This window comes from Scyliorhinus torazame, chromosome 1, assembly GCF_047496885.1.
Source record: "Scyliorhinus torazame isolate Kashiwa2021f chromosome 1, sScyTor2.1, whole genome shotgun sequence".
In the NCBI taxonomy this organism is placed as follows: Eukaryota; Metazoa; Chordata; class Chondrichthyes; order Carcharhiniformes; family Scyliorhinidae; genus Scyliorhinus; species Scyliorhinus torazame.
Genome location: NC_092707.1, coordinates 291,324,706 through 291,351,762, shown reverse-complemented (window position 1 = coordinate 291,351,762; position 27,057 = coordinate 291,324,706). Strand labels below are relative to the sequence as shown.

At 44.5% G+C, this 27,057-nt stretch overlaps 1 protein-coding gene across 5 annotated transcripts in view; it reads right to left on the bottom strand.

Annotated features, from left to right (window-relative positions):
- utrn (utrophin) overlaps window positions 1-27,057 on the bottom strand; it is a 770,758-nt gene that overhangs the window by 165,184 nt on the left and 578,517 nt on the right. For all 5 annotated transcript variants that reach the window (XM_072507465.1, XM_072507476.1, XM_072507484.1 and 2 more), the window contains one exon: window positions 8,849-8,978. In XM_072507465.1, coding sequence (XP_072363566.1) covers window positions 8,849-8,978 — 130 coding nt within the window. The remainder of the gene's footprint in view (window positions 1-8,848; window positions 8,979-27,057) is intronic.

Below are 27,057 nucleotides of genomic sequence, written 5' to 3'. Positions count from 1 at the left end.
CAAAGATCTCATGGCACCTTCTCTTGGAGTGAGGTACGGTAGTATAAGACTGAGGGTTTTGACACAGACACGTCAATGATCAATCCTGTGATCAACTAACAGGTGTTCTTCCTCCATTTTGCAAGCAGAGCGGGTCAATACAAAGGATAACAAACTTCAGTGGATAATTGCAATTTGTGACTACTAAAGGATATTTAAAAATGGGAAAAAGAGTGCATTAAAGGGGTACAATACTCAAAATGAATAATTTGAAAATTCCTTTCAGAACTTCTTCCTCCATGAATATAGACCATATTTGCAGCTCAGTGAACTCATCTTTGAGGAGTTTCAAGTGAAATGATTTAAAATGTGGTTATTAAACCCTCTGGCTAAATCTTCCAGCCGTTCCTGCTGGCTGGCAGGATCTGCCAATCCCGCCAATGGTGAACCCACACCACCAGGGGCATGTAAAACAGGAAGCCCCATTGATAGCGGCAGGACCAGAAGATCCCACCACCGGACATTTGCGGGCTGCCTACACCACTGCAAAAGACATTACGGGGGGGCACGGAAAATCCAGTCCTCTTAATTTTTCTCTGCAAAGATTTCACTAGGTCACTCAATTAGGCTGATGGTACAGACAGTTCCAGGCAACATATGAAATCTCTGTTTCCAATCTATTCATTTAAAGCATGTATATAATCCTTCACTGTCAATTAATCTTGCAATGTTGTTTACATAGAGATAGTGTTACAGGAGACTAATTGACCTCATATTGTTTACCCAATTATATTTGGCATATCCGTGTTCAATGTTTCAGAAACGATTCAAGTACCAGTAAAAGGAGAAAATGGCACTGTTAACATTTTAAAACAACTTATATGTGGGAATAGTGAAATGTGCCAAATTCAACCACTGCTGCTTTTAAAAAGATCACAAACAGCAAGGAATTTCAAATATTATGTAAAAAAATCAACATGTAACGTATAACTTGCTCAAGGGAACCTTGTGGGGCAAAAACAAAATACTGCGGATGCTGGAAACCTGAAATAACAGAAAATGCTGGAAATGCTCGACAGGTCAGGCAGCATTTGTGGAGAGAAACAGTTAACGTTTCAGGTTGAAAATCTTTCATTGGAATTGGAAAAAGTTAGCAATGTTATAAGTTTAAGTGAAAGGACAGAGGAGTGTTTTGCACGATTACAGCTGAGGTATGATACATTCTCGAGCAGTTTGGGTTAATTAGTCTCTGACCCCACAAGGAGTTGCATTCTTTGAAGCTAGATGTCATGCTGAGACGTCTGGCAAGTTCAGGGTCCAAGGGACTGGTTACAAACTGTATACAGAAACATACTGAATTGGCCCACAATGGCATGGCAAGAATGCTATTATAGGGATACCTGAACGAGCTGCAGTTAAAAGTCACAAGGTTTGAACTGGCACCAATGCAACACTTTTACTGGTCAGTGCATGCCGTGGCAAGTGTTTAGACTGAGGAAAAGATGAATCGTAGTGGTTCATGAATCTAATAAAACAGAGCAGTTTAATCTTCATCTCACTTCCAGAGTGGCGGTTTGCAAACAGGGCAAATCAGTACTGTTTGCCTTAAATAAAGCAAAATGAAAGGTGTTTATGTCATACTGTAATCATAAAGAACAAAGAACATTACAGCACAAGAACAGGCCCTTCGCCCACCAAGCCTGCACCGATCCAGATTCCTTATTTAGATCTACTACTTATTGCCCAAACAATCTGTATCCCTCCATTCCCCACCCGTTCATGTGTCTATCAAGGTACATCTTAAACATTGCTATTGTGCCTGCCTCCATCACCTCCACTGGCAACACGTTCCAGGCACCCACCCTCTGCGTGAAAAGCCTTCCCTGCACATCTCCCCTAAACTTTCCCCCTCTCACCTTGAACCTGTGACCACTTGTAATTGAGTCTTCCACCCTGGGAAAACGCTTCTGACTATCTATCCTGTAATCTTGTCGAACTCAATCAGGTCTCTCCTCAGCCTTCCCAACGAAAACAATCCGAGTTTATTCAACTTCTCCCCATAGCTAACACCCTCTAGATCAAGTAACATCCTGGTAAACCTTATCTGCACCCTCTCAAAGCATCCACGTCCTTCTGGTAGTGTGGCGACCAGAACTGCACACAAAATTCCAAATGTGGCCTTACTAAAGTTTTATACAACTGTAACATGACCTGCCAACTCTTGTACTCAATGCCCCAGCCGATGAAGGCAAGCATGCCATATGCCTTCTTGACCACCTTATCCACCTGCATGCCACTTTCATTGAACTATGGACCAGAACGTTCAAATCCCTTGGAACATCAATGCTCCTAAGGGTTCTGCCATTTACTATACAATTCACTCCTGAAATTGATCTTCCAAAATGCATCACCTCGCATTTGTCCGGATTGAACCCCATCTGCCATTTCTCTGCCCAACTCTCCAATCTATCTATATTCTGCTGTATTCGCTGACAGTCCCCTTCACTATCTGCAAATCCACCTTTGTGTTATCTGCAAACTTACTAATCAGACCATCTACATTTTCCTCCAGATCAAGGTTCGATTCCCGGCTTGGGTGTCTGGCCACAGTAAATTTGGGGAGTTTGGCAAGATCAGCATGAACTGCTGCAATGCGGTCGTCGCAATGTTGTTGATCACACTGGCCAAATTATTACCGATTGACGGAGCGGGTTCTATATTGGATAAACTGGGAACAATTGTACAGTAACAATTTGGTTTACCAAATGGCTTTTATGGGGCAGCTCGGTAGCACAGTGGTTAGCACAGTTGCTTCACAGCTCCAGGGTCCCAAGTTCGATTCCCGGCTTGGGTCACTGTCTTTGCGGAGTCTGCACGTTCTCCCCGTGTGCGCGTGGGTTTCCTCCGGGTGCTCCGGTTTCCTCCCACAGTCCAAAGATGTGCAGGTTAGGTGGATTGGCCATGATAAATTGCCCTTAGTGTCTAAAAAGGTTAGGTGGGGTTACTGGGATAGGTTGGCGGCGTGGGCTTAAGTGGGGTGCTCTTTTCAAGGCCTGGTGCAGACTTGTTGGGCTGAATGACCTCTTTCCGCACTGTAAATTCTATAAAATTCTGTGAGTATATCAACTTGACACAAGGGAACTGGTTCACAACTCACAAATGCCTCCTATCAATACCTTTCCCAAATCCTCTGGAACAAATACTGCATCAGCCAATGACTGGGCTGCCCAATGCCCCTTAAAATGTTAATTTGTTTACTTATTTTGTCAGAGGAGCAAGGGAATACTTCTTATCCCGTATCTTGACTCACTTTACAATATTCAAGGAAGAATCCCCTTGACTATCCTTAGCCACATTCCCCATTCTAGTAGGTTCTGAGGGAACACGTTTTACTTGTACCATTGCCACTATTACAATACCCAGTTCCTTTCCTGGTCCAACCTTTTCTAAAGACATCTTAAGTATTCCTATTACTGACACCAGTTTACCATTCAGTTCTCAACACGTTGCTTTGAGATGCCCTGTCTTATGTCAATAAAAGCGTCCTGGTTTCTTTACATCACTTTATCCTCTACACTATAATTTTATTCACTGGAACAGTTTCTGCCTTTGCCCTAAAGCTAGATTGTTTTCTATTTCTCTACCTTTGCTGTGTGTTTACCAATGGAGATCTATTATCTCCCACCTGCTTACGCGATATATCATACCTATCAGCCAGAACCGCTGCTTCCCACACCTTAGAAAGTCTACCGTCTTCTAGGTATTATTGTCTTCGATGACCTAATAGCCATTGGGATGCAATTTTAAAATTCCTCCAGTATTATCAATACCCTCACATTTTCAAAAGTTTATTCTAATTTCACTGATTGAAACCACTTTCAAACAACTATTCTTTCTCCAGCAAATTATATAAACGTTTCATTCAGTCTTTTCAGAAAGTCCAAAATTTCAACTGATATATTTCAGGGTCAAACTCATACGCATTAAGTACTGCTATTTTAACCCCCTATAATCTGATAGATTGTTCTTTCCAAAGGCTAGAATACACATCCATAGCTTTTCTAACCAAAACACCTTTTCAAAATGAAAGTCCATGTGTCTTTTAACTTTGCAGTCACCTTTCAAATGAGATAAAAATCTCTCAGCTCAGTCTTCTGTACATTTAAGCAATAGACAAATACTCTTTTGTTATACAAAGCTTGCAGTGGGACTAAATTCCTCATCCGAACTACTAGACTCTCTTTCACCTCGTACCCCAAGCTGATCTCTAGCCGGTTCATGCTGTCCATTTTATTTCTCTCTTTGAAACTCAAGCGAAAGATATTGCACATTTCTGTTTATTTCACTCTTTTTATTTTCTTCCTACCTTGTTAACTTCTCTCTCTGGAGTTCAAGTTCTCGGATCTCTCTTTGTCAAGCTCAAACTTTTCATTTATTTTTCTCTTTCTATCTCAAGCTGCTTCATCTGCAACTGAATTCTAGCTAATTCAACTGAATTACCATCTGGATTAACTTCTTATTCTAATTCCAAATGATGTGCTATTACCTCAATGATGTCAGCTTCCTTAACACTTGCTTTCAATTTAAAACAAAAAATTTAATGTACCAATTCATTTTTTCCAATTAAGGGGCAATTTAGCATGGCCAATCCACCTAGCCTGCACATCTTTGGGTTGTGGGGACAAAACCCACGCAAACACGGGGAGAATGTGCAAACTCCACACAGACAGTGACCCAGAGCCAGGATCGAACCTGGGACGTCGGCGCCGTGAGACTGCAGGGCTATCCCACAGCGCCACCGTGCTGCCCTTGCTTTCAATTTTAACTCTTCTGCTAAAGCAATTAACCTAGTTTTGCCTAATTGATGCAAATCACACAAGGATAAATCTTGCACCTCCAGAAAGGTCGTAGCAAGTGAAAAAAACATTCTCCTTTTCAATCAGTACAGTAAATTCAGTGTGGAAATCTCATGAACCTTAACCTGATGAACCTTCTATGGACTGCCTCCAGTGCCAGTACATCTTAGATAAGGGGACCAAACCTGTTCACAGTATTTCAGGTGAGTTCTAACTAGTGCCTTGTATAGTTTTAGCCGGACTTCCTTATTTTTATACTCCGTTCCCTTTAAAATTAGACCAACATTCCATTTGCCTTCCCTATGGCCTGCTGAACTTGCATGTTGTTTTTTTGTGATTTATGCATGTGGGACCCCAAATCCCTTTGTGCTGTAGCTTTCTGCAGTCTTTCTCCATTTAAATATTCAGCTCCTTTATTCTTCAAAAAGTGCATAGCTTCACATTTTCCAAGATTATATTCCATCTGCCAAGTTTTTGCCCATTCACCTAACCTGTCTATAATCCCTCTGTAGATACTTTGTGTCATCCTTACCACTTGCCTTCCCACCGATGTTTGTGTCAACCGCAAACTTGGCAATAGTGCATTCACATCCCACATTGTCCTACATTATATGCCATGTAAACTTCTGGATCAAGTTCAGAAGGACCCTGCATTAAACAACTTACTATTATTTTGCATTTGTTCAACAATTTTTAAATAATAATGATAATCTTTATTGTCACAAGTTGGCTTACATCAACACTGCATTAGCTGGCTTTTAAAGCAGACCAAAGCAGGCCAGCAGCACGGTTCAATTGCCGTACCAGCCTCCCCGAACAGGCACCGGAATGTGGTGAGTCGGGGCTTTTCACAGTAACTTCATTTGAAGCCTACTTGTGACAATAAGCGATTTCCATTTCAAGTTGCTGTGAAAAGTCCCCAGTCGCCACATTATGGCGCCTGTTCGGGTACACAGAGGGAGTACATTTCACAAGCACTTACGTGGCTGTCAAGTCATCCAGACTCTTTTTTTTTTGTTACAAAACAAAAGCTTTAACACTCAAGTTACCAGCACAAATTTAAACCCATTTCAAAATATAACTGTCAGCCAGGAATTTCTTGGTGGGGGTACATATTGTCACCAAGTGTATCAACCTCATTGCTTTTCACTTTCTCCAAAGTTCAATTACCAGCGCAGGAGGATCATAACCTGTACTGAACTCAACACTCTCAGAGTCATCCAGACTCAAAACGTTAGCTCCCTTGTGTCTCCATAGAAGCTGTCAGACCTGCTGAGATTGTCCATTATTTTCTGTTTTCAACTCAAAATCTTCTTTGCCCAGAGAAGTTAATAGCCTAAGCACCAATGTACTGAATGGCCACTTTATTGGCATGACCACATTGATCACTGATGTGTTAAGATCTCAACAACACAAAGAGATGTACAATGTTCAAGTAAATACTTTAGAAATATACCGCAGATATATTTCTACACAAATATCATCCACCAACAAGTATAGGCAAGATAACGTATAGAGATGGCAAAGTTCTTTACAGTGCAGAGGTCAAGCTGGTGTTGAAACTAGATTGTGAGCCAGGTCTTAGCTACTGAAAATGAGACTCATTATTGTGAAAATGCAGTCATTAATTAATCTGCTTAGGAAGTATGAGTGTACACTTGCTGCACAGCTTGTAATAAATGTACCATGCACTGTTTTTCATAGAACAGTTCCACTTGAGAAACATCAGGCTGCTGGAGATAATGGTGGAACTGCATTTATGAAACACCCTTTGTCCTCAAGATGTCCCAAGCTCTTTGCAATTAATTAATTGTATTTTGGAAGTTTGTCACCGTATGAATGCAAATACTGCAGGCAATTTGCAAGTCATGTTCCATAAACAACAGCAAGATTAATATAATATAACAATCTTTATTGTCACATGTAGGCTTACATTAACACTGCAATTAAGTTACTGTGAAAATCCCCTAGTCGCCACATTCCAGCACCTGTTTGCGTACACAGAGGGAGAATTCAGGATGTCCAATTCACCTAAGCACAACTTTCAGGACTTGGGGAAGGAACCCGGAGCACCCGGAGGAAACCCATGCAGACGCAGGGAGAACGTGCAGGCTCCGCACAGACAGTGACCCAAGCTGGGAATCGAACCTGTGACCCTAGCACTGTGAAGCAACAGTGCTAACCACTGGGCGACCGTGCCGCCCTGAGTGATTAATCTGTTTTTAGTGGCTATGATTGAGGAATAATTTTGGAAGAAGGCTTATGTATTTTTAAAAAAAAAAAAATTTAGAGTACCCAATTCATTTTTTCCAATTAAAGGGCAATTTAGCGTGGCCAATTCACCTAGCCTGCACAGCTTTGGGTTGTGGGGGTGAGACCCATGTAAACACGGGGAGAATGTGCAAATTCCACACAGACAATGACCCAGAGCCGGGATTGAACCTGGGGCCTCGGCGCCGTGAGGCAGCAGGGCTAATCAACTGCGCCCCGGTGCTGCCCATGTATGAGATCTTCAATGTCTATCTGAACCAACAGGACCTTGAGTTTTCACCTGAAAGAGAACACCTCTAACAATCTAAAATTCTGTCAACACTGGAGTGACAACCGAGGTTCCGTGTTGAAATGAGGCTTAAACCTTTGACCTTCTGACTCAAATAGGACATTGCTATCAACTGAGCCATGCTGGGTGGCACAGTGGTTAGCACTGCTGCCTCAAAATGCCAGTGACCCGGGTTCGATTCCGGCTTTGGGTGATTGTTTATGTGGAATGTACATGAAAATGAAATAAAATGAAAATGAAAATCGCTTATTGTCACAAGCAGGCTTCAAAAGTTACTGTGGAAAGCCCCTACTCGCCACATCCCGGCGCCTGTTCGGGGAGGCTGTTTCGGGAATCGAACCGTGCTGCTGGCCTGCCTTGGTCTGCTTTCAAAACCAGCGATTTAGCCCTGTGCTAAACAGCCCTTGTATATGAAGTGGGTTTCCTACGGGTGCTTTGTATTCCTCTCACAGTCCAAAGATGTGCAGATTATGCGGATTGGCCTTGATTAACGAGCGGGGTTACAGGGATAGGGTCTATGTAAAATGATCTTTCGGGAGGTCAGTGCAGACACGATGGGCCAAATAGCCTCCTTCTGCATGCAGGAATTCTATGGACATGCATTTTATAAGTACAGGATAATCACAAAATATGAATATTCAAATAAATTTTAAATAGTAACCAGAATGGCCAAAGATCAGAAACAAATGTTGAGTGGAAGGCGTTGATTTAGTAATGGGCCATTATATGCTATGTATCGGGTTGACAGGTTTCAGCCACATCAGTGATATGGAAGCTCAGGATTCTGGTTTAAGAAAATGGAGTGGGGCAGGGGTGGTAAGGGGTAGTTGCCAGATTTAATTATTAGCCAAGATTGATGCTGTAGAGATGTCAAGTCAGAATGGGATTCGTTGACTACTCTTCCCTTCCCAAAAGTCAGTTAATCTGCCCAGTTTCATTACCTAGGCTAACATAAAGTGGCTTTGGGAGGGCTTAAGGAAGTCTGGTGGTACCCAAGACTGTCCCTCGCAAATAAAATACATGAATACATCTTCAAAACATGGTAAGACACTATACAAATTTTTTTATGACCGTGGTAAGTAAGACCACATTCAAGGTAAAGCTGCGTAATTAGCTGTGAAAATGCCAAAGCATATTTCAAGATTCCCTTAAATGGATTATCCAGAAAAATCAAAATTTACTAGGATCACTAAGTGGAAAAAAATTAATTGCACCCATAACAGTACATGTGACAATTCTATGTCAATTATGTCATAGAATCTTCCATTCAGCAGTTTTGCTACCCACTGCAACAAGAGATTTTAATAACAATACTAAATAGATCTGAGCCCTTGCATTACTTTTCATTCTACAGTTCATCATTAATTTATTTTTAATCAAATAAAAATAATAAAAGGCCAAGTGCTTTTCAGCAAAGTGTTTCATTTCGCTACGGAAGAATTAATTCACTAACCTGTTTTAACATGAAGATGGCGCCGAGGTTCCTCAGGCCCTTCTATGGGCTGATCTGCAAGGAATAATCGAGCAGAATCCAGTGCAGTTATGATTGTCTGCTCCTTTTCCATTAGTTCATGTCTGAGTGCCTGCACATGAGAGTTTCATTAAGAAATTATTACATCTTAAAAGAAACACACATTTCCTTTTGTAAACCCAATTAATCAGCACTGCCAAAAGGAATGAACATTGATAATTGTTATTGTTTCACAATGAAGTAAAGTCAATCAATGGAGATTCTAATGATGAAAGTGAATTTAATACAGAAAGAGTCCATTATTGTTACACTGACATTAAACATCACTAAATATAAACAGTCCTGACACAAGATGTTTAGGCACATTATAAGGCCACAGCTACCAGTAGGGATGTTCTCAATATCAGTTGTGGCAATTTATGAGGGAGGTATGTGTACTAATGGAAAATTACCCTGAGTTAATCCATCTTCAACAAGCAGAGACCTGGAATCAAGTTACTATCCTGACCCAAGCAACAAATGATATGATTTTGGATCGAAGACATGTATGTTCTACTCTGCCCTCTTTGACTCGAGCAATGAGGGCAGCTATCGGCCGCTTCCTAAACTAAATCGTCTGTGTGTGTGTGTGTGTGTGTGTGTGGTGGTGATGGCGGTTGGGGGGCGGTTAGCTGCAAAAAATTATCTTACGAAAAGGAGCACAATTGACTGTTAAAGGGCTATAATTGGTCTGTACTCTGCGTGCATGATAGTCCATCTTTACTGCATCTATGAAATGTCAACTAAACATTAATGCCCAAGGTGCAAGAATCAAACAGTATGATCTTAATTTCAAGAGTGCAGCTTTGCAACATTATAACACATCCAATTGACCAGTGGGAGTACGAAGTTTTCTGCATTATTTATATTGCAATTAATTTGCAATTTGAGCGAAACGCATTAAAGACACTCCTCACTGTCACTAGCCAAATTAGCACAACATTTAATCGCCACAGTATTAACCAAGTTTTGATGGGAGCTGAAATGTTCAATGTGAACATTGAGGTTGACCTTGTTACGTATATGCATATATAACCAAAGGAGTCAGAATCTAGCCAGTTTATATCAGCTTCAATGTGTTTTTAGATGCTCATTGTAATCTGGGCATTACTATTAGTCCAAAGCACACTCCCATTTGCAACCTACATCTTACTTGGGATGTCAGCCCTGGCTCTGTGGTCGCATTCTCACCTTGATGTTTGGCTTCAAGTCCCATTCCAGAGACTTAAGCTCATAACCAGGACGATACCTCAGTACAGTACTGAGCGAATGCTCCTCTGTTAGAGGTGCTGTTGTTCAGATGAAGCATTTAAACTGAGGCACAATAGAGAGATGGGCAGAGCATCTGAAATGGATGTACAATATCCCATGCAAATATTTGAAGCAGAGAAATTACTCTGAGTCAATATTTATCTCAGCCAATTTCAGTAAAATAGTTTAGCTGGTCATTTAACTAATTACTGTGCTTGATGTGGCTGTCACATTCAATACATCACAAAACTGACCACACTTCATGAAGAACTTTGGGCTGTTCAGCAGTTATGAAAGGAACAATATAATTTTTGATTTGATTTATTGTCACATGTATTAGTATACAGTGAAAAGTATTGTTTCTTGCATGCTGTACAAACAATTCATACCCTACATAGGGTTGGAAGGAGAGACTGCAGAATATAATGTTACAGTTATAGCAAGGTGTAGAGAAAAGATCAACTTAATACAAGGGAGTTCCATTCAAAAGTCTGATGGCAGTAGGGGAGAAGCTGTTCTTGAGTCAGTTGACCTCAAACTTTGGTCTCTTTTTCCTGACGGAAGAAGGTGGAAGAGAGTATGTCCGGGTGCTTGGGGTCCTTAATTATGCTGGCTGCCTTTCTGAGGCAGCGGGAATTGTAGACAGAGTCGATGGATGGGAGGCTGGTTTGCCTGATGGATTGGGCTACATTCACAACCTTTTCTAATTTCCTGCAGTTTTGGGCAGAGCAGGATCCATATCAAGCTGTGATACAACCAGAAAGAATGCTTTCTATGGTGCTTCTGTAGAAGTTGGTGAGAGTCGTAGGTGACATGGCAAATTTCCTTAGTCTTCTGAGAAAGTAGAGTCGTTGGTGGGCTTTATTAACTATCGTGTCGGCATGGGGGGACCAGGACAGGTTGTTGGTGATCTGGACACCCAAAAACTTGAAGCTCTCGACCCTTTCTACTTCGTTCCCATTGATGTAGACAGGGGCATGTTGTCCACTACACTTCCTGAAGTCGATGGCAATCTCCTTCGTTTTGTTGATATTGAGGGAGATTATTGTCGTTGCACCAGTTCACCAGATTCTCTATCTCATTCCTGTATTCTGTCTCGTCATTGTTTGAAATCCGACCCACTACTGTGGTGTCATCAGCAAATTTGAAAATCGAGTTGGAGGGGAATTTGGCCACACAATCATAGGTGTATAAGGAGTATAGTAGGGGTCTGAGGACAGAGCCCTGTGGGGCACCGGTGTTGAGGATGATCGTGGAGGAGTGTTGTTGCCTATCCTTACCGACTATGGCCTGTGGGTTAGAAAGTTCAGGATGCAGTCGCAGTGGGAGGAGCCGAGGCCAAGGCCACGGAGTTTGGTGATGAGTTTCGTAGGAATGATGGTGTTGAAGGCTGAGCTGTAGTCGATAAATAGGAGTCTGACATAGGTGTCTTTGTTATCTAGGTATTCCAGGGTAGAGTGCAGGGCCTTGGAGATGGTGTCTGCTGTGGACCTGTTGCAGCATTAGGCGAACTGTAGTGGATCAAGGCAATCCGGGAGGTTGGAGTTGATTCGTGCCATGACTAACCTTTCGAAGCACTTCATGATGATGGGTGTCAGAGCCACTGACTCTAAGCAGTCCCATAGGAGGTCATCCGATTCCTTAGACCAACAATGCATTACTTTCTTTGACGGATTCTCCTGCTTCAGTTTTTGCTTATAAGCCGGGAGCAGGAGCACAGCCTTGTGGTCAGATTTGCCAAAGTGTGGGCGGACGATAGAGCGGTAGGCATGTTTGATATTTGTGTAGCAGATATAATGTGTAGCATATAAATGCACATTAGTTCTTTCCTTTATACGATATACTGCATTGAAACATGCCATTGAGTCCATTTGATTCCATGAGCTTTCTCTAACGCCTATCTAGATAATCATATTAGCATAACCTTTGATTCCTTTCTTCCCTATGTGTTGATTTCTCTAGCTTGTTACTTGCTCTTGTAAATGTGGAGCAGATAAAACCTAGCTATTGCTTTAAATTCCAGGTTTTAGACGGTTTCTTGGATACTGAGCCAAACAGCCGTCTTGAGAAGGAACGTTTTAAGGATGCAACCAATGGTTAGTAAGATACTAAACTGTGAAACAGAATATTAATGTAAGAATTTACCAGAAAACCTTCGGGTTTAAATAAATAAAAGCATTGGTAGAATGAAGTCGATTTCGGCGGGAGAACAGCTGGTGAGTCAGTTTCAGCGGGAGCAGTGCGGAAGTGGCTGCTGGGAGGTAAGTCTGTCCTTTAAAAGCACTTGTCTTTGCAGGGGCAGGCCAGTCGATTTCGGCGGGAGAAAAGCTGGTGAGTCAGTTTCAGCCGGAGCAGTGCGGAAGTGGCTGCTGGGAGGTAAGTCTGTCCTTTAAAAGCACTTGTCTTTGCAGGGGCAGGCCAGTCGATTTCGGCGGGAGAACAGCTGGTGAGTCAGTTTCAGCGGGAGCAGTGCGGAAGTGGCTGCTGGGAGGTAAGTCTGTCCTTTAAAAGCACTTGTCTTTGCAGGGGCAGGCCAGTCGATTTCGGCGGGAGTGGAGCTGGCTGGTTAGTCAATTTCAGCAGGAGCTGTTTTAGGCGGGAACAGGAAGTCGACCCGCGGACGTCTGGGAAGACCCTCACCAATAAATTCTGGTGGAGAGGAAACCCGAGACACTACACGTGTAGTGTCTCCCACCCGCCCTCCTCCTCTAACCTAATAATAAAACCCATTGGTCTGAGGTAAGTACCATATTTTATTATATTATTATTATTTTTTATAAAAAATTTAATTTAGTTGTTAGCCAGATCTTGGTAGAAAGTTAGAGGAATGGCAGGGAAGGGAGTGCAATGTTCCTCCTGCAGGATGTTTGAGGTGAGGGATGCAGTTAGTGTCCCTGCTGATTTTACCTGCAGGAAGTGCTGCCATCTCCAGCTCCTCCAAGACCGAGTTAGGGAACTGGAGCTGGAGTTGGAAGAACTTCGGATCATTCGGGAGGCAGAAGGGGTCATAGATAGCAGCTTCAGGGAATTAGTTACACCAAAGATTGGAGATAGGTGGGTAACTGTAAGAGGGGCTGGGAAAAAGCAGTCAGTGCAGGGATCCCCTGCGGTCGTTCCCCTGAGAAACAAGTATACCGCTTTGGATACTTGTGGGGGGGGGGGGGGGACTTATCAGGGGTAAGCCATGGGGTACGGGCCTCTGGCACGGAGTCTGTCCCTGTTGCTCAGAAGGGAAGGGGGGAGAGGAGCAGAGCATTAGTAATTGGGGACTCTATAGTCAGGGGCACAGATAGGAGATTTTGTAGGAGCGTGAGAGACTCACGTTTGGTATGTTGCCTCCCAGGTGCAAGGGTACGTGATGTCTCGGATCATGTTTTCCGGGTCCTTAGGGGGGAGGGGGAGCAGCCCCAAGTCGTGGTCCACATTGGCACTAACGACATAGGTAGGAAAGGGGACAAGGATGTCAGGCAGGCTTTCAGGGAGCTAGGATGGAAGCTCAGAACTAGAACAAACAGAGTTGTTATCTCTGGGTTGTTGCCCGTGCCACGTGATAGTGAGATGAGGAATAGGGAGAGAGAGCATTTAAACACGTGGCTACAGGGATGGTGCAGGCGGGAGGGATTCAGATTTCTGGATAACTGGGGCTCTTTCTGGGGAAGGTGGGACCTCTATAGACAGAATGGTCTACATCTGAACCTGAGGGGCACAAATATCCTGGGGGGGAGATTTGTTAGTGCTCTTTGGGGGGGGGGGGGTTTAAACTAATGCAGCAGGGGCATGGGAACCTGGATTGTAGTTTTAGGGTAAGGGAGAATGAGAGTATAGAGGTCAGGAGCACAGATTTCACGTCGCAGGAGGAGGCCAGTGTTCAGGTAGGTGGTTTGAAGTGTGTCTACTTCAATGCCAGGAGTATACGAAACAAGGTAGGGGAACTGGCAGCATGGGTTGGTACCTGGGACTTCGATGTTGTGGCCATTTCGGAGACATGGATAGAGCAGGGACAGGAATGGATGTTGCAGGTTCCGGGGTTTAGGTGTTTTAGTAAGCTCAGAGAAGGAGGCAAAAGAGGGGGAGGTGTGGCGCTGCTAGTCAAGAGCAGTATTACGGTGGCGGAGAGGATGCTAGATGGGGACTCTTCTTCCGAGGTAGTATGGGCTGAAGTTAGAAACAGGAAAGGAGAGGTCACCCTGTTGGGCGTTTTTTATAGGCCTCCTAATAGTTCTAGGGATGTAGAGGAAAGGATGGCGAAGATGATTCTGGATAAGAGCGAAAGTAACAGGGTAGTTATTATGGGAGACTTTAACTTTCCAAATATTGACTGGAAAAGATATAGTTCGAGTACAATAGATGGGTCGTTTTTTGTACAGTGTGTGCAGGAGGGTTTCCTGAAACAATATGTTGACAGGCCAACAAGAGGCGAGGCCACGTTGGATTTGGTTTTGGGTAATGAACCAGGCCAGGTGTTGGATTTGGAGGTAGGAGAGCACTTTGGGGACAGTGACCACAATTCGGTGACGTTTACGTTAATGATGGAAAGGGATAAGTATACACCGCAGGGCAAGAGTTATAGCTGGGGGAAGGGCAATTATGATGCCATTAGACGTGACTTGGAGGGGACAAGGTGGAGAAGTAGGCTGCAAGTGTTGGGCACACTGGATAAGTGGGGCTTGTTCAAGGATCAGCTACTGCGTGTTCTTGATAAGTATGTACCGGTCAGGCAGGGAGGAAGGCGTCGAGCGAGGGAACCGTGGTTTACCAAGGAAGTGGAATCTCTTGTTAAGAGGAAGAAGGAGGCCTATGTGAAGATGAGGTGTGAAGTTTCAGTTGGGGCGATGGATAGTTACAAGGTAGCGAGGAAGGATCTAAAGAGAGAGCTAAGACGAGCAAGGAGGGGACATGAGAAGTATTTGGCAGGAAGGATCAAGGAAAACCCAAAAGCTTTCTATAGGTATGTCAGGAATAAGCGAATGACTAGGGAAAGAGTAGGACCAGTCAAGGACAGGGATGGGAAATTGTGTGTGGAGTCTGAAGAGATAGGCGAGATACTAAATGAATATTTTTCGTCAGTATTCACTCAGGAAAAAGATAATGTTGTGGAGGAGAATGCTGAGCCCCAGGCTAATAGAATAGATGGCATTGAGGTACGTAGGGAAGAGGTGTTGGCAATTCTGGACAGGCTGAAAATAGATAAGTCCCCGGGACCTGATGGGATTTATCCTAGGATTCTCTGGGAGGCCAGGGAAGAGATTGCTGGACCTTTGGCTTTGATTTTTATGTCATCATTGGCTACAGGAATAGTGCCAGACGACTGGAGGACAGCAAATGTGGTCCCTTTGTTCAAAAAGGGGAGCAGAGACAACCCCGGCAACTATAGACCGGTGAGCCTCACGTCTGTAGTGGGTAAAGTCTTGGAGGGGATTATAAGAGACAAGATTTAGAATCATCTAGATAGGAATAATATGATCAGGGATAGTCAGCATGGCTTTGTGAAGGGTAGGTCATGCCTCACAAACCTTATTGAGTTCTTTGAGAAGGTGACTGAACAGGTAGATGAGGGTAGAGCAGTTGATATGGTGTATATGGATTTCAGCAAAGCGTTTGATAAGGTTCCCCACGGTAGGCTATTGCAGAAAATACGGAGGCTGGGGATTGAGGGTGATTTAGAGATGTGGATCAGAAATTGGCTAGCTGAAAGACAGAGGGTGGTGGTTGATGGGAAATGTTCAGAATGGAGTACAGTCACAAGTGGAGTACCACAAGGATCTGTTCTGGGGCCGTTGCTGTTTGTCATTTTTATCAATGACCTAGAGGAAGGCGCAGAAGAGTGGGTGAGTAAATTTGCAGACGATACTAAAATCGGTGGTGTTGTCGATAGTGTGGAAGGATGTAGCAGGTTACAGAGGGATATAGATAAGCTGCAGAGCTGGGCTGAGAGGTGGCAAATGGAGTTTAATGTAGAGAAGTGTGAGGTGATTCACTTTGGAAGGAATAACAGGAATGCGGAATATTTGGCTAATGGTAAAGTTCTTGAAAGCGTGGATGAGCAGAGGGATCTAGGTGTCCATGTACATAGATCCCTGAAAGTTGCCACCCAGGTTGATAGGGTTGTGAAGAAGGCCCATGGAGTGTTGGCCTTTATTGGTAGAGGGATTGAGTTCCGGAGTCGGGAGGTCATGTTGCAGCTGTACAGAACTCTGGTACGGCCGCATTTGGAGTATTGCGTACAGTTCTGGTCACCGCATTATAGGAAGGACGTGGAGGCTTTGGAGCGGGTGCAGAGGAGATTTACCAGGATGTTGCCTGGTACGGAGGGAAAATCTTATGAGGAAAGGCTGATGGACTTGAGGTTGTTTTCGTTGGAGAGAAGAAGGTTAAGAGGAGACTTAATAGAGTCTTACAAAATGATCAGGGGGTTAGATAGGGTGGACAGTGAGAGCCTTCTCCCGCGGATGGAAATGGCTGGCACGAGGGGACATAACTTTAAACTGAGGGGTAATAGATATAGGACAGAGGTCAGAGGTAGGTTCTTTACGCAAAGAGTAGTGAGGCCGTGGAATGCCCTACCTGCAACAGTAGTGAACTCGCCAACATTGAGGGCATTTAAAAGTTTATTGGATAAACATATGGATGATAATGGCATAGTGTAGGTTAGATGGCTTTTGTTTCGGTGCAACATCGTGGGCCGAAGGGCCTGTACTGCGCTGTATTGTTCTATGTTCTCTGAAGTCAGGGCATAAGAAAATCAATAACAAGGCCGTCTTCAGCATTATGTGAATAATTCTTACTTTTAAAAGGTTTCTGCACTGTGAACACCTAAATGTTGAGGAATGCTCCACAATGGCGATGGTTAATAAGGAATAAGAAGTGGACTTCAGATCATTGGCCAAAGCTGTTCACTTCAAAGGAAGTACAAATATTTCACTGGCACAATAATGAAGGGGCCAGGAATTAATGCTACCAAAGATTACAGATTTAGCACAGCTTGTGGCTCTGCCCATCTCATTAACGCAGGACCTCTGGTTGAGAAGAACAGATGTATGTATGGCTTTGCAACAGGTTTCCAAGTGATAACCACAGAGCGGCACTCAGTAGATCCTCAAAGCTGGTCTGCCATTCATCTAGCCAATTATGTGTGTGGTGTTGTATTTCAAAGAAGATAGCCTGGGCGGGATTCTCCGGTCCCCCAGCCGGGAGTTTCTCAGTGGTGCACCATTCGCTAGCGACGGGATTCTATCTTCCCGCCCTTGTCAATGGAATTTCCCATTGCAACCACCCCATGCCGCCAGGTAACCCACAGACTGGGGTGCACTGCTAGCGGGAAAAGTGAATAGCAACGACCGGAGAATTCAGGCCCTGGTCAAGCTTTCCATGTAAATAAACAATCCTTCACTCAAGAAAATAAGGACTGCTACTGGCTTTCCACACATATTACCATGCTATATATTTTTAAATTATAATGTGTTCAGTAATATAGGTTATTTTGATAGATCTTTTTATGCTTACTTGATCTAGAGATAAGTACATCTTTCACAACACAGAACATGGCTAAACTTTTGATGACCTTTGACCTGAAAGCGGTACAGAAGGAAAAGGTGTAATATTTGTGCTGTCGACAATTTTTTTAAAGAATGTTGAACAGGACTTTTAAGAGTTTGTATCAATTGTAAAGGGTTCAATTGTAATTTAAAAAAATAAATAAATACTGATCCATGTAAACTGACATAACCCTTTAACTGGCAGTAGTACCCACAGGAAGTCAATTAAGACATAAATAAGCCATGTGGCCAGACACAAAGGAGAGTTACAAGCAGAGCAGCTGGAGGGTGAAGGCAATCAGTGCATTGATGCAGACACAAAGAGAAAGTCGCCAAATTCAGAAAGAGAACAGAATTCTAGTGAGAAGAAGCATCAACTCACTCTCAGGAAGAGGCCAGTTTTTATGTTTGGCAGGAAAGCAGGCAGGAGGTAGTGTGAGTTTGTTGAAAAGGTCTAACATAGAAATGGAGAAGATAGGAGGAGGCCATTTGGCCCTTCGAGCCTGCTCCGCCATTCATCACTAACATGGCTGAGCGTCCAACTCAATAGCGCAATCCTGCTTTCTCCCCATAACCCTTGAACCTATTCTCCCCAAGTGCTATACCTAGCCGCCTCTCGAATGTATTCAATGTTTTAGCCTCAACGACTTCCTGTGGTAATGAGTTCCACAGGCTCACTGTCATAATATCCACTCATGTATATAATGAGATGCAGACAGGCAGTGATTGACACACAGGATGACCAGTAAGCACACAACACATGCAGCCAATCACCAGACAGGACACTACCACTATAAAACAGAGGGCACTAGGTTTCCCGCTCTCTCGGAACCCAGCCACTGAGACAATCAGAGTCCACGAGCTAGCACAGTGCAGACACCATGCGGTAGCTAGTAAGTCTGGTCAGGCTACTAAAAGGTCTCCAGTCAGTTCAGTATATGTTGACCCACAGCTGAATATGTATATCAGTTCTATTGTTGAATAAAACAGTGTTGGATCTTCTCCAGTGTTAAACGTCTGTTTCTAGCTTCCCTGCATCGAGTGCAGTCCACATCGAACCTACCTGCCTAATACATCACTCACCACTCATTGGGTGAAGAAATGTCTCCTCATCTCTGTCCTAAATGGTAAACTCCGAATCCTGAGATTGTGACCCCAGGTGCTGGATGCACCCACCATCAGGAACATCCTCCCTGCATCCACCCCATCTAGTCCTGAAATTAAATGAAAATCGCTTATTGTCACAAGTAGGCTTCAAATGAAGTTACTGTGAAAAGCCCCTAGTCGCATTCCGGCACCTGTGCAGGGAGGCTGGTACAGGAATTGAACCGTGCTGCTGGCCTGCCTTGGCGTGCTTTAAAACCCAGCTACTTAGCCCTTTGCTAAACCAGCCCCTAGTCCTGTTAGAATTCTTTAAGTCTCTATGAGAATTCCCCCTCATTCATCTGAACTCAGCGAAAACATTACCAACCTAGTCAATCGCTCCTCATACGCCAACACGCCATCCCCGGAATCAGCCTGGTAAACCTTCACTGCACACCCTCAAGAGCATACTTCCTCAGAAAAGGAGACCAAAACTGCACACAACATTCCAGGTGTGGCCTCACCAAGACCCTGTATAATTGCAACAACACATACCATTGGCCTTCTTTACCGCCTGCTGCACCGGCATGCTTACCTTCAGTGACTGGTGCACAAGGACACCCAGATCACGCTGCACACTCCTTTCTCCCAATTTACAGCCATTCAGATAGTAATCTGCCTTCCTGTTTTTGTTTCCAGAGTGAATAACCTCACATTTATCCAAATTATTCTGCATCTGCCATTGAGTTGCCCATGCGTCCAACCTGTCCAGATTATGCTGAAGGATCTCTGCATCCTCGTCACATTTCACCCTCCCACCCAACTTGGTATCATCTGCAAACATTTTGTTCCCTCGTCCAAATCATGAATATATATTGTGAATAGCTGGGGTCCCAGCACCGCTCCCTGTGGCACCACACTAGTTACTGCCTGCCAACTTGAAAAGGACCCATTAATTCCTACTGTTTGTTTCCTTTCTTCCAACCAGTTTTCTGTCCATCTCAATACACTTCCCCCAATTCCATGCGCTTTAATCTTGCACAATAATCTCTTATGCGGGATTTTGTCAAACGCTTTCTGAAGTCCAAATATACCACATCGACTGGCTCCCCCTTGTCAACTTTACTGGTTACATCTTCAAAGAATTCAAATAGATTTGTCAAGCATGATTTCCCTTTCATAAATCCATGCTGACTCTGTCTGATCCTACCACTGTTTTCTACATGGTCCGCTATAAAGCCCTTGATAATGGATTTGAGAATGTTCCCTACTATCGACGTTAGGCTTACTGGTCTATAATTCCGTGATTTCTCTCTACCTCCCTTTTTGAATATTGGGGTGACATTAGCTACCCTCCAATCTGCTGGGACTGCTCCAGAGTTTATAGAATCCTGGAAGATGACCACCAATGCATCCACTATTTCTAGAGCCACCTCCTTAAGTACTCTGGGATGTAGATTATCAGGCCCTGGGGATTTAGAAGTCTTCAATCCCATCAATTTCCCCAACACCATTTCTCTACTAATATTGGTCTCCCTCAATTGTTCTCTCTCACTAAATCTTGCATTCTCCAACATTTCTGCTATCTGATTTGTGTCCACTTTTATGAAGGCAGAACGAAAGTATGTATTCAGTTGCTCAGCCATTTCTTTGTCCCCTATTATATATTCCCCTGTTGCTGTCTGTAGGGGACCGACATTTGATCTTCACCAAACTCTTTCTCTTCACATACCTAAAGAAACTTAGTGTCAGTCTTTACGTTCCCTGCAAGTTTACTTTCGTACTGTATTTTCCCCATCTTAATCAATCCCTTGGTACTTTTTTGCTAAAATCTGAACTGCTCCATTCCTCAAACAGATTATTTTTCTTGGCCAATCTGAATGCTTCTTCCTTGGATCGGATATTATCTCTAATTTCCTTTCTAAGCCATGGATTGGCCTTCTTATCCATTTTGCTTTTGTGCCAGACAGGAATAAACAATTGTTGCAGTTCCTCTATGCGTTCCTTGAATGTTTGCCATTGCCTATTGTTATGGGCCAAGGTTTAGAGAACCCCAAAGTGTATCATGGAGTTTACCTGACCCACAACGTTTAATAGATTGTGGTATGGGGAGCACATGGCCCACTCTACAGGTATGGTACAGCAGGAATGGAAAAGTATTTTTTAAAGCAAAACAATGTTTATTCTTTGAACTCAAGTTAACCTTTTTAAAACATAGTGAACATCTTAGCAACCACTAATTCAAATACAACCCCCAAAGACCACAACGCTAAGTAATCCTTTAAGCTTTCCTTTTAACATCCATAAGACTTAAAAACAAAACCTTTAACAGAAGCACATCAGGTTAAAGTCACTACTGAGAGCAGTTATTAGTTTTAAATCACCAAAGGATCGATTTACAGTTTTTAGACTAGAGAGACCTATAACTCTTCTGGCTGTGACTGCAGCTATCCAGCTCTGAAAACGAAACTAAAACACACCCTGCAGCAAACAGCCTAAAACGAAAGTAAAAGGCTGACAGACAACCCAGCTCCACTAACTCTCTGACATCACTGCAGTAATAAACACCCATTTCTTGAAGGTACTCTCACTACAGATATTTATATACACACCTATTTATAAACACCCATTTCTTAAAGTACTCTCACACGACATTATCCACTGTCATCCTTTTACGTACCTCTCCCCAATCTATCAAGGCCAACACACGCCTCATATCTTCACAGTTTCCGTTATTAACATTCAGCACCCTAGCCTCCGAATCAACTACTTCGCCTCCATCTTGATAAAAAATTCTATCATGTTATGGTCGCTGATCCCCAAAGGGTCTCGCACAGCCAGACTGGCAATGAATTTCTTCTCATTACACAGTACCCAGTCTTGGATGGCCTGCTCTAGTTGGTTCCTCCACATATTGATCAAGAAAACCATCCTGTATACACCCCAGGAACTCCTCCTCAACGTTACTGTGGTTAATTTGATTTGGCCAATCTATGTGCAGATTAAAATCACCATGATCACAGATATTCTTTTATCACATGCATCTCTAATTTCTTGTTTAATGCCATTCCCAACATCACCACTGCAGTTTGGGGGTCTACATATGGCGCCCACTAGTGATTTTTGCCCTTGGTATTTCTCAACTCTACCCATACAGACTCCACATTGTCAGAGCTAATATCCTATCTCACTATTGTGTTATTTTCCACTTTAATCAGCAATGCTACTCCACAAACTTTTCCGTTTTGCCTGTGCTTCCCAAATACTGAATACCCTGGGACATTCAGTTGCCATCCCTGGTCACCCTGCAATCATGTCTCCGTAATCCCAATTATATCATATCCATTTACATCTATCTGTGCACTTAATTCATCCACTTTACTGCAAATGCTTCGCGCATTAAGGCACATAGAACATAGGCACATGTCTTTCTAACATTGTTTGTCTTGTTCCAAATATTTTTCGCTACAGCCCTGTTTGAATTTTGTCCTTGGTTTCTCTGCCTTTCACTTTTCTTATTCCCCTTTCTACCTTTCGTTTTTGTCCTTGCTCCCTCCTTCTCTGACTCCTTACATAGGTTCCCCTCCCCTGGAAAGCTGTGTGAATAAAAACCTGAGTGTTTTTCCAGAAGTAGACAAAACCTGAATTGGGCTGTTGTTTGTTGGTTCGTTGAAAAAGAACTCTGGAAAGTTACACCAGCATGATCCGAAGGAGAAAGTGTTCGTAGAAATGTGTCTTGCTGATGATAATTGTACCAGTGAAACTTGAAGGCGAAAGCTGTTGTCAGATGGGGCTTCTGATATAGCCTACACGAATAATGTACAGCAGATTGTGGAACTGCATAAGATAAGACAATATCTTTGTTGTATTGATATTCAAAGTGAAATTTACTTTTTAATTTAAGCTATCATTTTTCTGTTAATTCATGTGTAATTTGTACTGATTCTGATTCGTATTCAAGTAAAAACTACAAAATGTGGAACCTTGTTATCAATTTCTTCATTCATGGGTCTTTTAGTAAATGTGGTTATTTTGATTTTCAGTTTCGTCATGGGGATCATAAAAAAATGAAGAAAATAGTATTTGTGTTCCTACTGTGTGAATAATGCTGATGGAAAAGACTCTAAAGAGCTTTCTTTTAGTCCTTAAAGCCTGTTTATGTCAAAAGCATAACTTATGTCCATAGTTCCAAGAGACTTTACTTCAAATGAATTGATTAATTTGCATAATAAAAGTAAAATAATAAAAGCTCAGATGAAGATTTATACAGCCTCAAAATTTTAACTCTGGGCACGTTTCAACGGGACAAAACAGAGTCCCATTTCAGGCACGTTTCGTGGGGTGTTTCTCCGCGCTGCAAGTTTGCCATTTTTTTGGCCTTGGCAGGGAATGCCCTGTCGAGGCCACACTTACACCATTTCCTGCACTGACGAGCTCACCCGGTTTCACGGATCAGAGCACCATTTTTAAAGGTCACCCCGACTTTTTGATTCCCCTTAGCAACCCCAACCCGGTCTCCAGTCTCTCCAATCACTCCCCCCCCACCCCCCCAAACTACAACCAACTTACCTCTTCCAGGGTCCTCGATCCCCCTCGCCCTACGACACGGGCACGGCATCCGGGTCCGACTCCTGGCATGGGGAACCTGGCACCATGGGGAACATGGGAAACCTGGTACCTGGCATCAGCTTAGAGTGCCCGGCACCCTAATCCCTGGCCAAGAGGGTAACTCCTTAAGGGAGTTGCCCCGAAAGGCAATCTGCAGGCCACCTTCACCCTCCACCCCCCCACACACAATACACTACCTGCCCACCCCTCCTCTATCAGACCCCCCACCCGAGACCCGCAAAACGGGGGAACCCCCACAAGAGACCGCCTTAATAGAGAGACACCCCCCCCAGGGACCCCCTTAATAGAGAGACCCCCTGCTCCCCGGGACTCCTTAACTGAAGGAACTCCTATAGAGACCCCCTAACCAGAGGGATCCCCACAGCGACCCCTTCCCCAGAGACCCTCTAACTAGAGAGACCCCCACAGGGACCCCCTAACTAAAGGAACCGTCCCCTTCACAGAGACCCCTAACGTGAGGGACACCCACAGAAAACACCTAACTAGTGGGATCCCCATAGAGACCCCCCCAACTAAAGGAGCACTGCCCCACACAGGACCCCCTAACTAAAGGACTCCTCCCAGGTATGTACTGCTCTTGTGTTTCTAGATGGTAGTGGTCATGGGTTTGGGACGTGCTGCCTAAGGGGCCCGATTGAGTTCATGCCATGCATCTTGAGGATGATGCAGCCTGCTGCCACAGTTCATTGGTGGTGGAGGAATTGAATGTTTGTGGAAGGGGAAGCAATCAAGTGGGCTGCTTTGTCCTGGATAGTGTTGAGCTCCTCGAGTGTTCTTAGAGCTGCACTCATCCAGGCAAGTGGAGAGTATTCCATCATACTCCTGACTTGTTCCTTGTAGATGGTGGACAGGAGTTAGAGAGTCAGGAATTAAGTTACTCCCCACAGAATTCCTAGCCTCTGGCCTTCTCTGTTTGCCACAGTATTTATAGAGATAGTCCAGTTCAGTTTCTGGTCAATGATAAACCCCAAGATGTCTTCTAAGAACTCTAGAAAATTAGTCAAACATGATTTGCTCTTCATAAAACCATGCCGACTCTGATGGATTGCATTTTGACTTTCCAAGTGTCCTGATGTTACTTCCTGAATAATGGATTCGAACAATTTCCCAACAACAGTTGTTGAACTAACTGGTCTGTAATTTCCTACATTCTGCCTCCGTCCCTTTTTGAATAAGGGCATTACATTAGCATTTTTCCAATTCACTGGAACCTCTTTTTTGTCCAGGGAATTTTGGAATATTACAACCAATGGATCCCCCATCTCCACTGCCACTTCCTTTTATTTTGATAAACAATTTTATTGAGGCATTTTGGCATAGTAAACAACAACAATACAAAACAGTGTGCAAAGAACAATCAACATAATGCAAAAACCAGCTCCCCTCCTACAAGGACCCGCCTAACTACCCCCCTAATCTACGTTACCCCAACCACCCCCCCCGACGATTAATTTCCCGCGAAAAAGTTGATAGATGGTTGCCACCTCCGGGCGAACCCTGACAGTGACGCTCTCAGAGCGATCTTAATTTTCTCCAGACCGAGAAAGCTCGCCATGTCCGATAGCCCGGCCTCCGACTTCGGGGGCTTTGAGTCCCTCCATGCCAGCAGAATTTGTCGCTGGGCTACCAGGGAAGCAAAGGCCAAAACGTCAGCCTCTCTCTCCTCCTGGACTCCCGGGTCCTCCGAAACCCCCAAAATTGCCACCTCTGGACACATCACCACCCTTGTTTTCAGTACCTGGGACATAACGTCCGCCAATCCCTGCCAGTACCCCAAGATTTGGACATGCCCAGAACATGTGGACATGGTTCGCTGATCCTCCCGAACATCTGGCGCACCTGTCCTCTAATCCAAAGAATTTACTCATCCGGGGCACTGTCATGTGGGCCCGGTGGACGACCTTAAATTGAATCAGGCTGAGCCTAGCGCATGTTGCGGTCGCTTTTACCCTGCTCAATGCCTCTGCCCATAAGCCCTCTTCTATCTCACCTCCGAGCTCCTCTTCCCACTTAAGCTTCAGCTCCACGGTCTGCGACTCCTCTGCCCCCATAAATTTCATAGATTATCATAGAATTTACAGTGCAGAAGGAGACCATTTGGCCCATCGAGTCTGCACCGGCTCTTGGAAAGAGCACCCTACCCAAGGTCAACAGCTCCACCCTACCCCCATAACCCAGTAACCCCACCCAACACTAAGGACAATTTTGGACACTAAGGGCAATTTATCATGGCCAATCCACCTAACCTGCACATCTTTGGACTATGGGAGGAAACCGGAGCACCCGGAGGAAACCCACGCACACACGGGGAGGATGTGCAGACTCTGCACAGACAGTGACCCAAGCCGGAATCAAACCTGGGACCCTGGAGCTGTGAAGCAATTGTGCTATCCACAATGCTACCGTGCTGAGACCCTCCCCTCCCCCACCCATCCACTGGACACCACCCTGTCCTGGATCCCCCCCAAGTGACAGGCGTGGGAAGGATGGAATCGGTCTGCGTAATAGGTCCTGCACCTGCAAGTATCTGAAATCATTCCCTCTCGCCAAATTTCTCCTCTAGTACCCTCATAATCAGGAAGCTCCCTTCCAAAAACAGATCCCCATCCTCTCAATCCCAGCCCTCCACCATGCTCGGAACCCACCGTCCATATTCCCCAGGGCAAACCGGTGATTGTCGCAAATTGGGGACCAAACTGATGCTCTCACTTCCCTCACATACCTTCTCCATTGGCCCCAGATCCGCAAGGTCGCCACCACTATAGGGCTGGTGGGAGTACGATGCCGGCGGGAGCGGCAGGGGCGCCGTAACCAGGGCTGCCAAACTGGTGCCCCTGCACGAAGCAGCTTCCATCCGCCCCCAAACTGACCCCGCACCCACCATCCATTTCCTTATCATAGCTATGTTGGCCACCCAGTAGTAATTACTAAAGTTTGGCAGCGCCAGTCCCCCTTCCCCTCGGTTCCTCTCGAACATCAATCACCTCACCCGCGGGGACTTTCCCGCCCACACAAATCCCATAATCATTTTATTGACCTGCTTGAAAAAAGAATGCGGAATGAATATGGGGAGACAATGGAATACGAACAGGAATCTCAGGAGGATCATCATTTTAACCGTCTGCACTCTCCCCGCTAGTGTCAGTGGGAGCGCATCCCACCTCTGGAACTCGACCCTCATTTGCTCCACCAACCGAGATAAGTTCAACTTGTGCAACCGGCCTCAGCCCCGCGCCACCTGTATCCCTAAGTATCTAAAACTGTCCCCTACTAACCTAAACGGCAGCCCCCTCAGCCGACCCTCCTGGCCCCTCGCCTAGACTACAAACAACTCACTTTTTGCCATGTTCAGTTTATACCCTGAGAACCGTCCGAATTGCCTCAGGATTCCCATGATTTCATCCATCCCAGCCACTGGCTCTGTGATGTATAAGAGCAGGTCGTCGGCATACAACAAAACTCTGTGTTCCAACCCACCCCCCGTACCAGCCCCTTCCAGCCTCTAGAAGCTCTCAGGGCAATTGCCAGTGGCTCTATTGCTAGCGCAAACAGCAGTGGGGAGAGGGGGCACCTCGTCCCTCGGTACAGTCTAAAATAGTCAGACGTCGTCCTATTCATCCTAACACTAGCCTCTGGAGCCTGGTACAGCAGTCT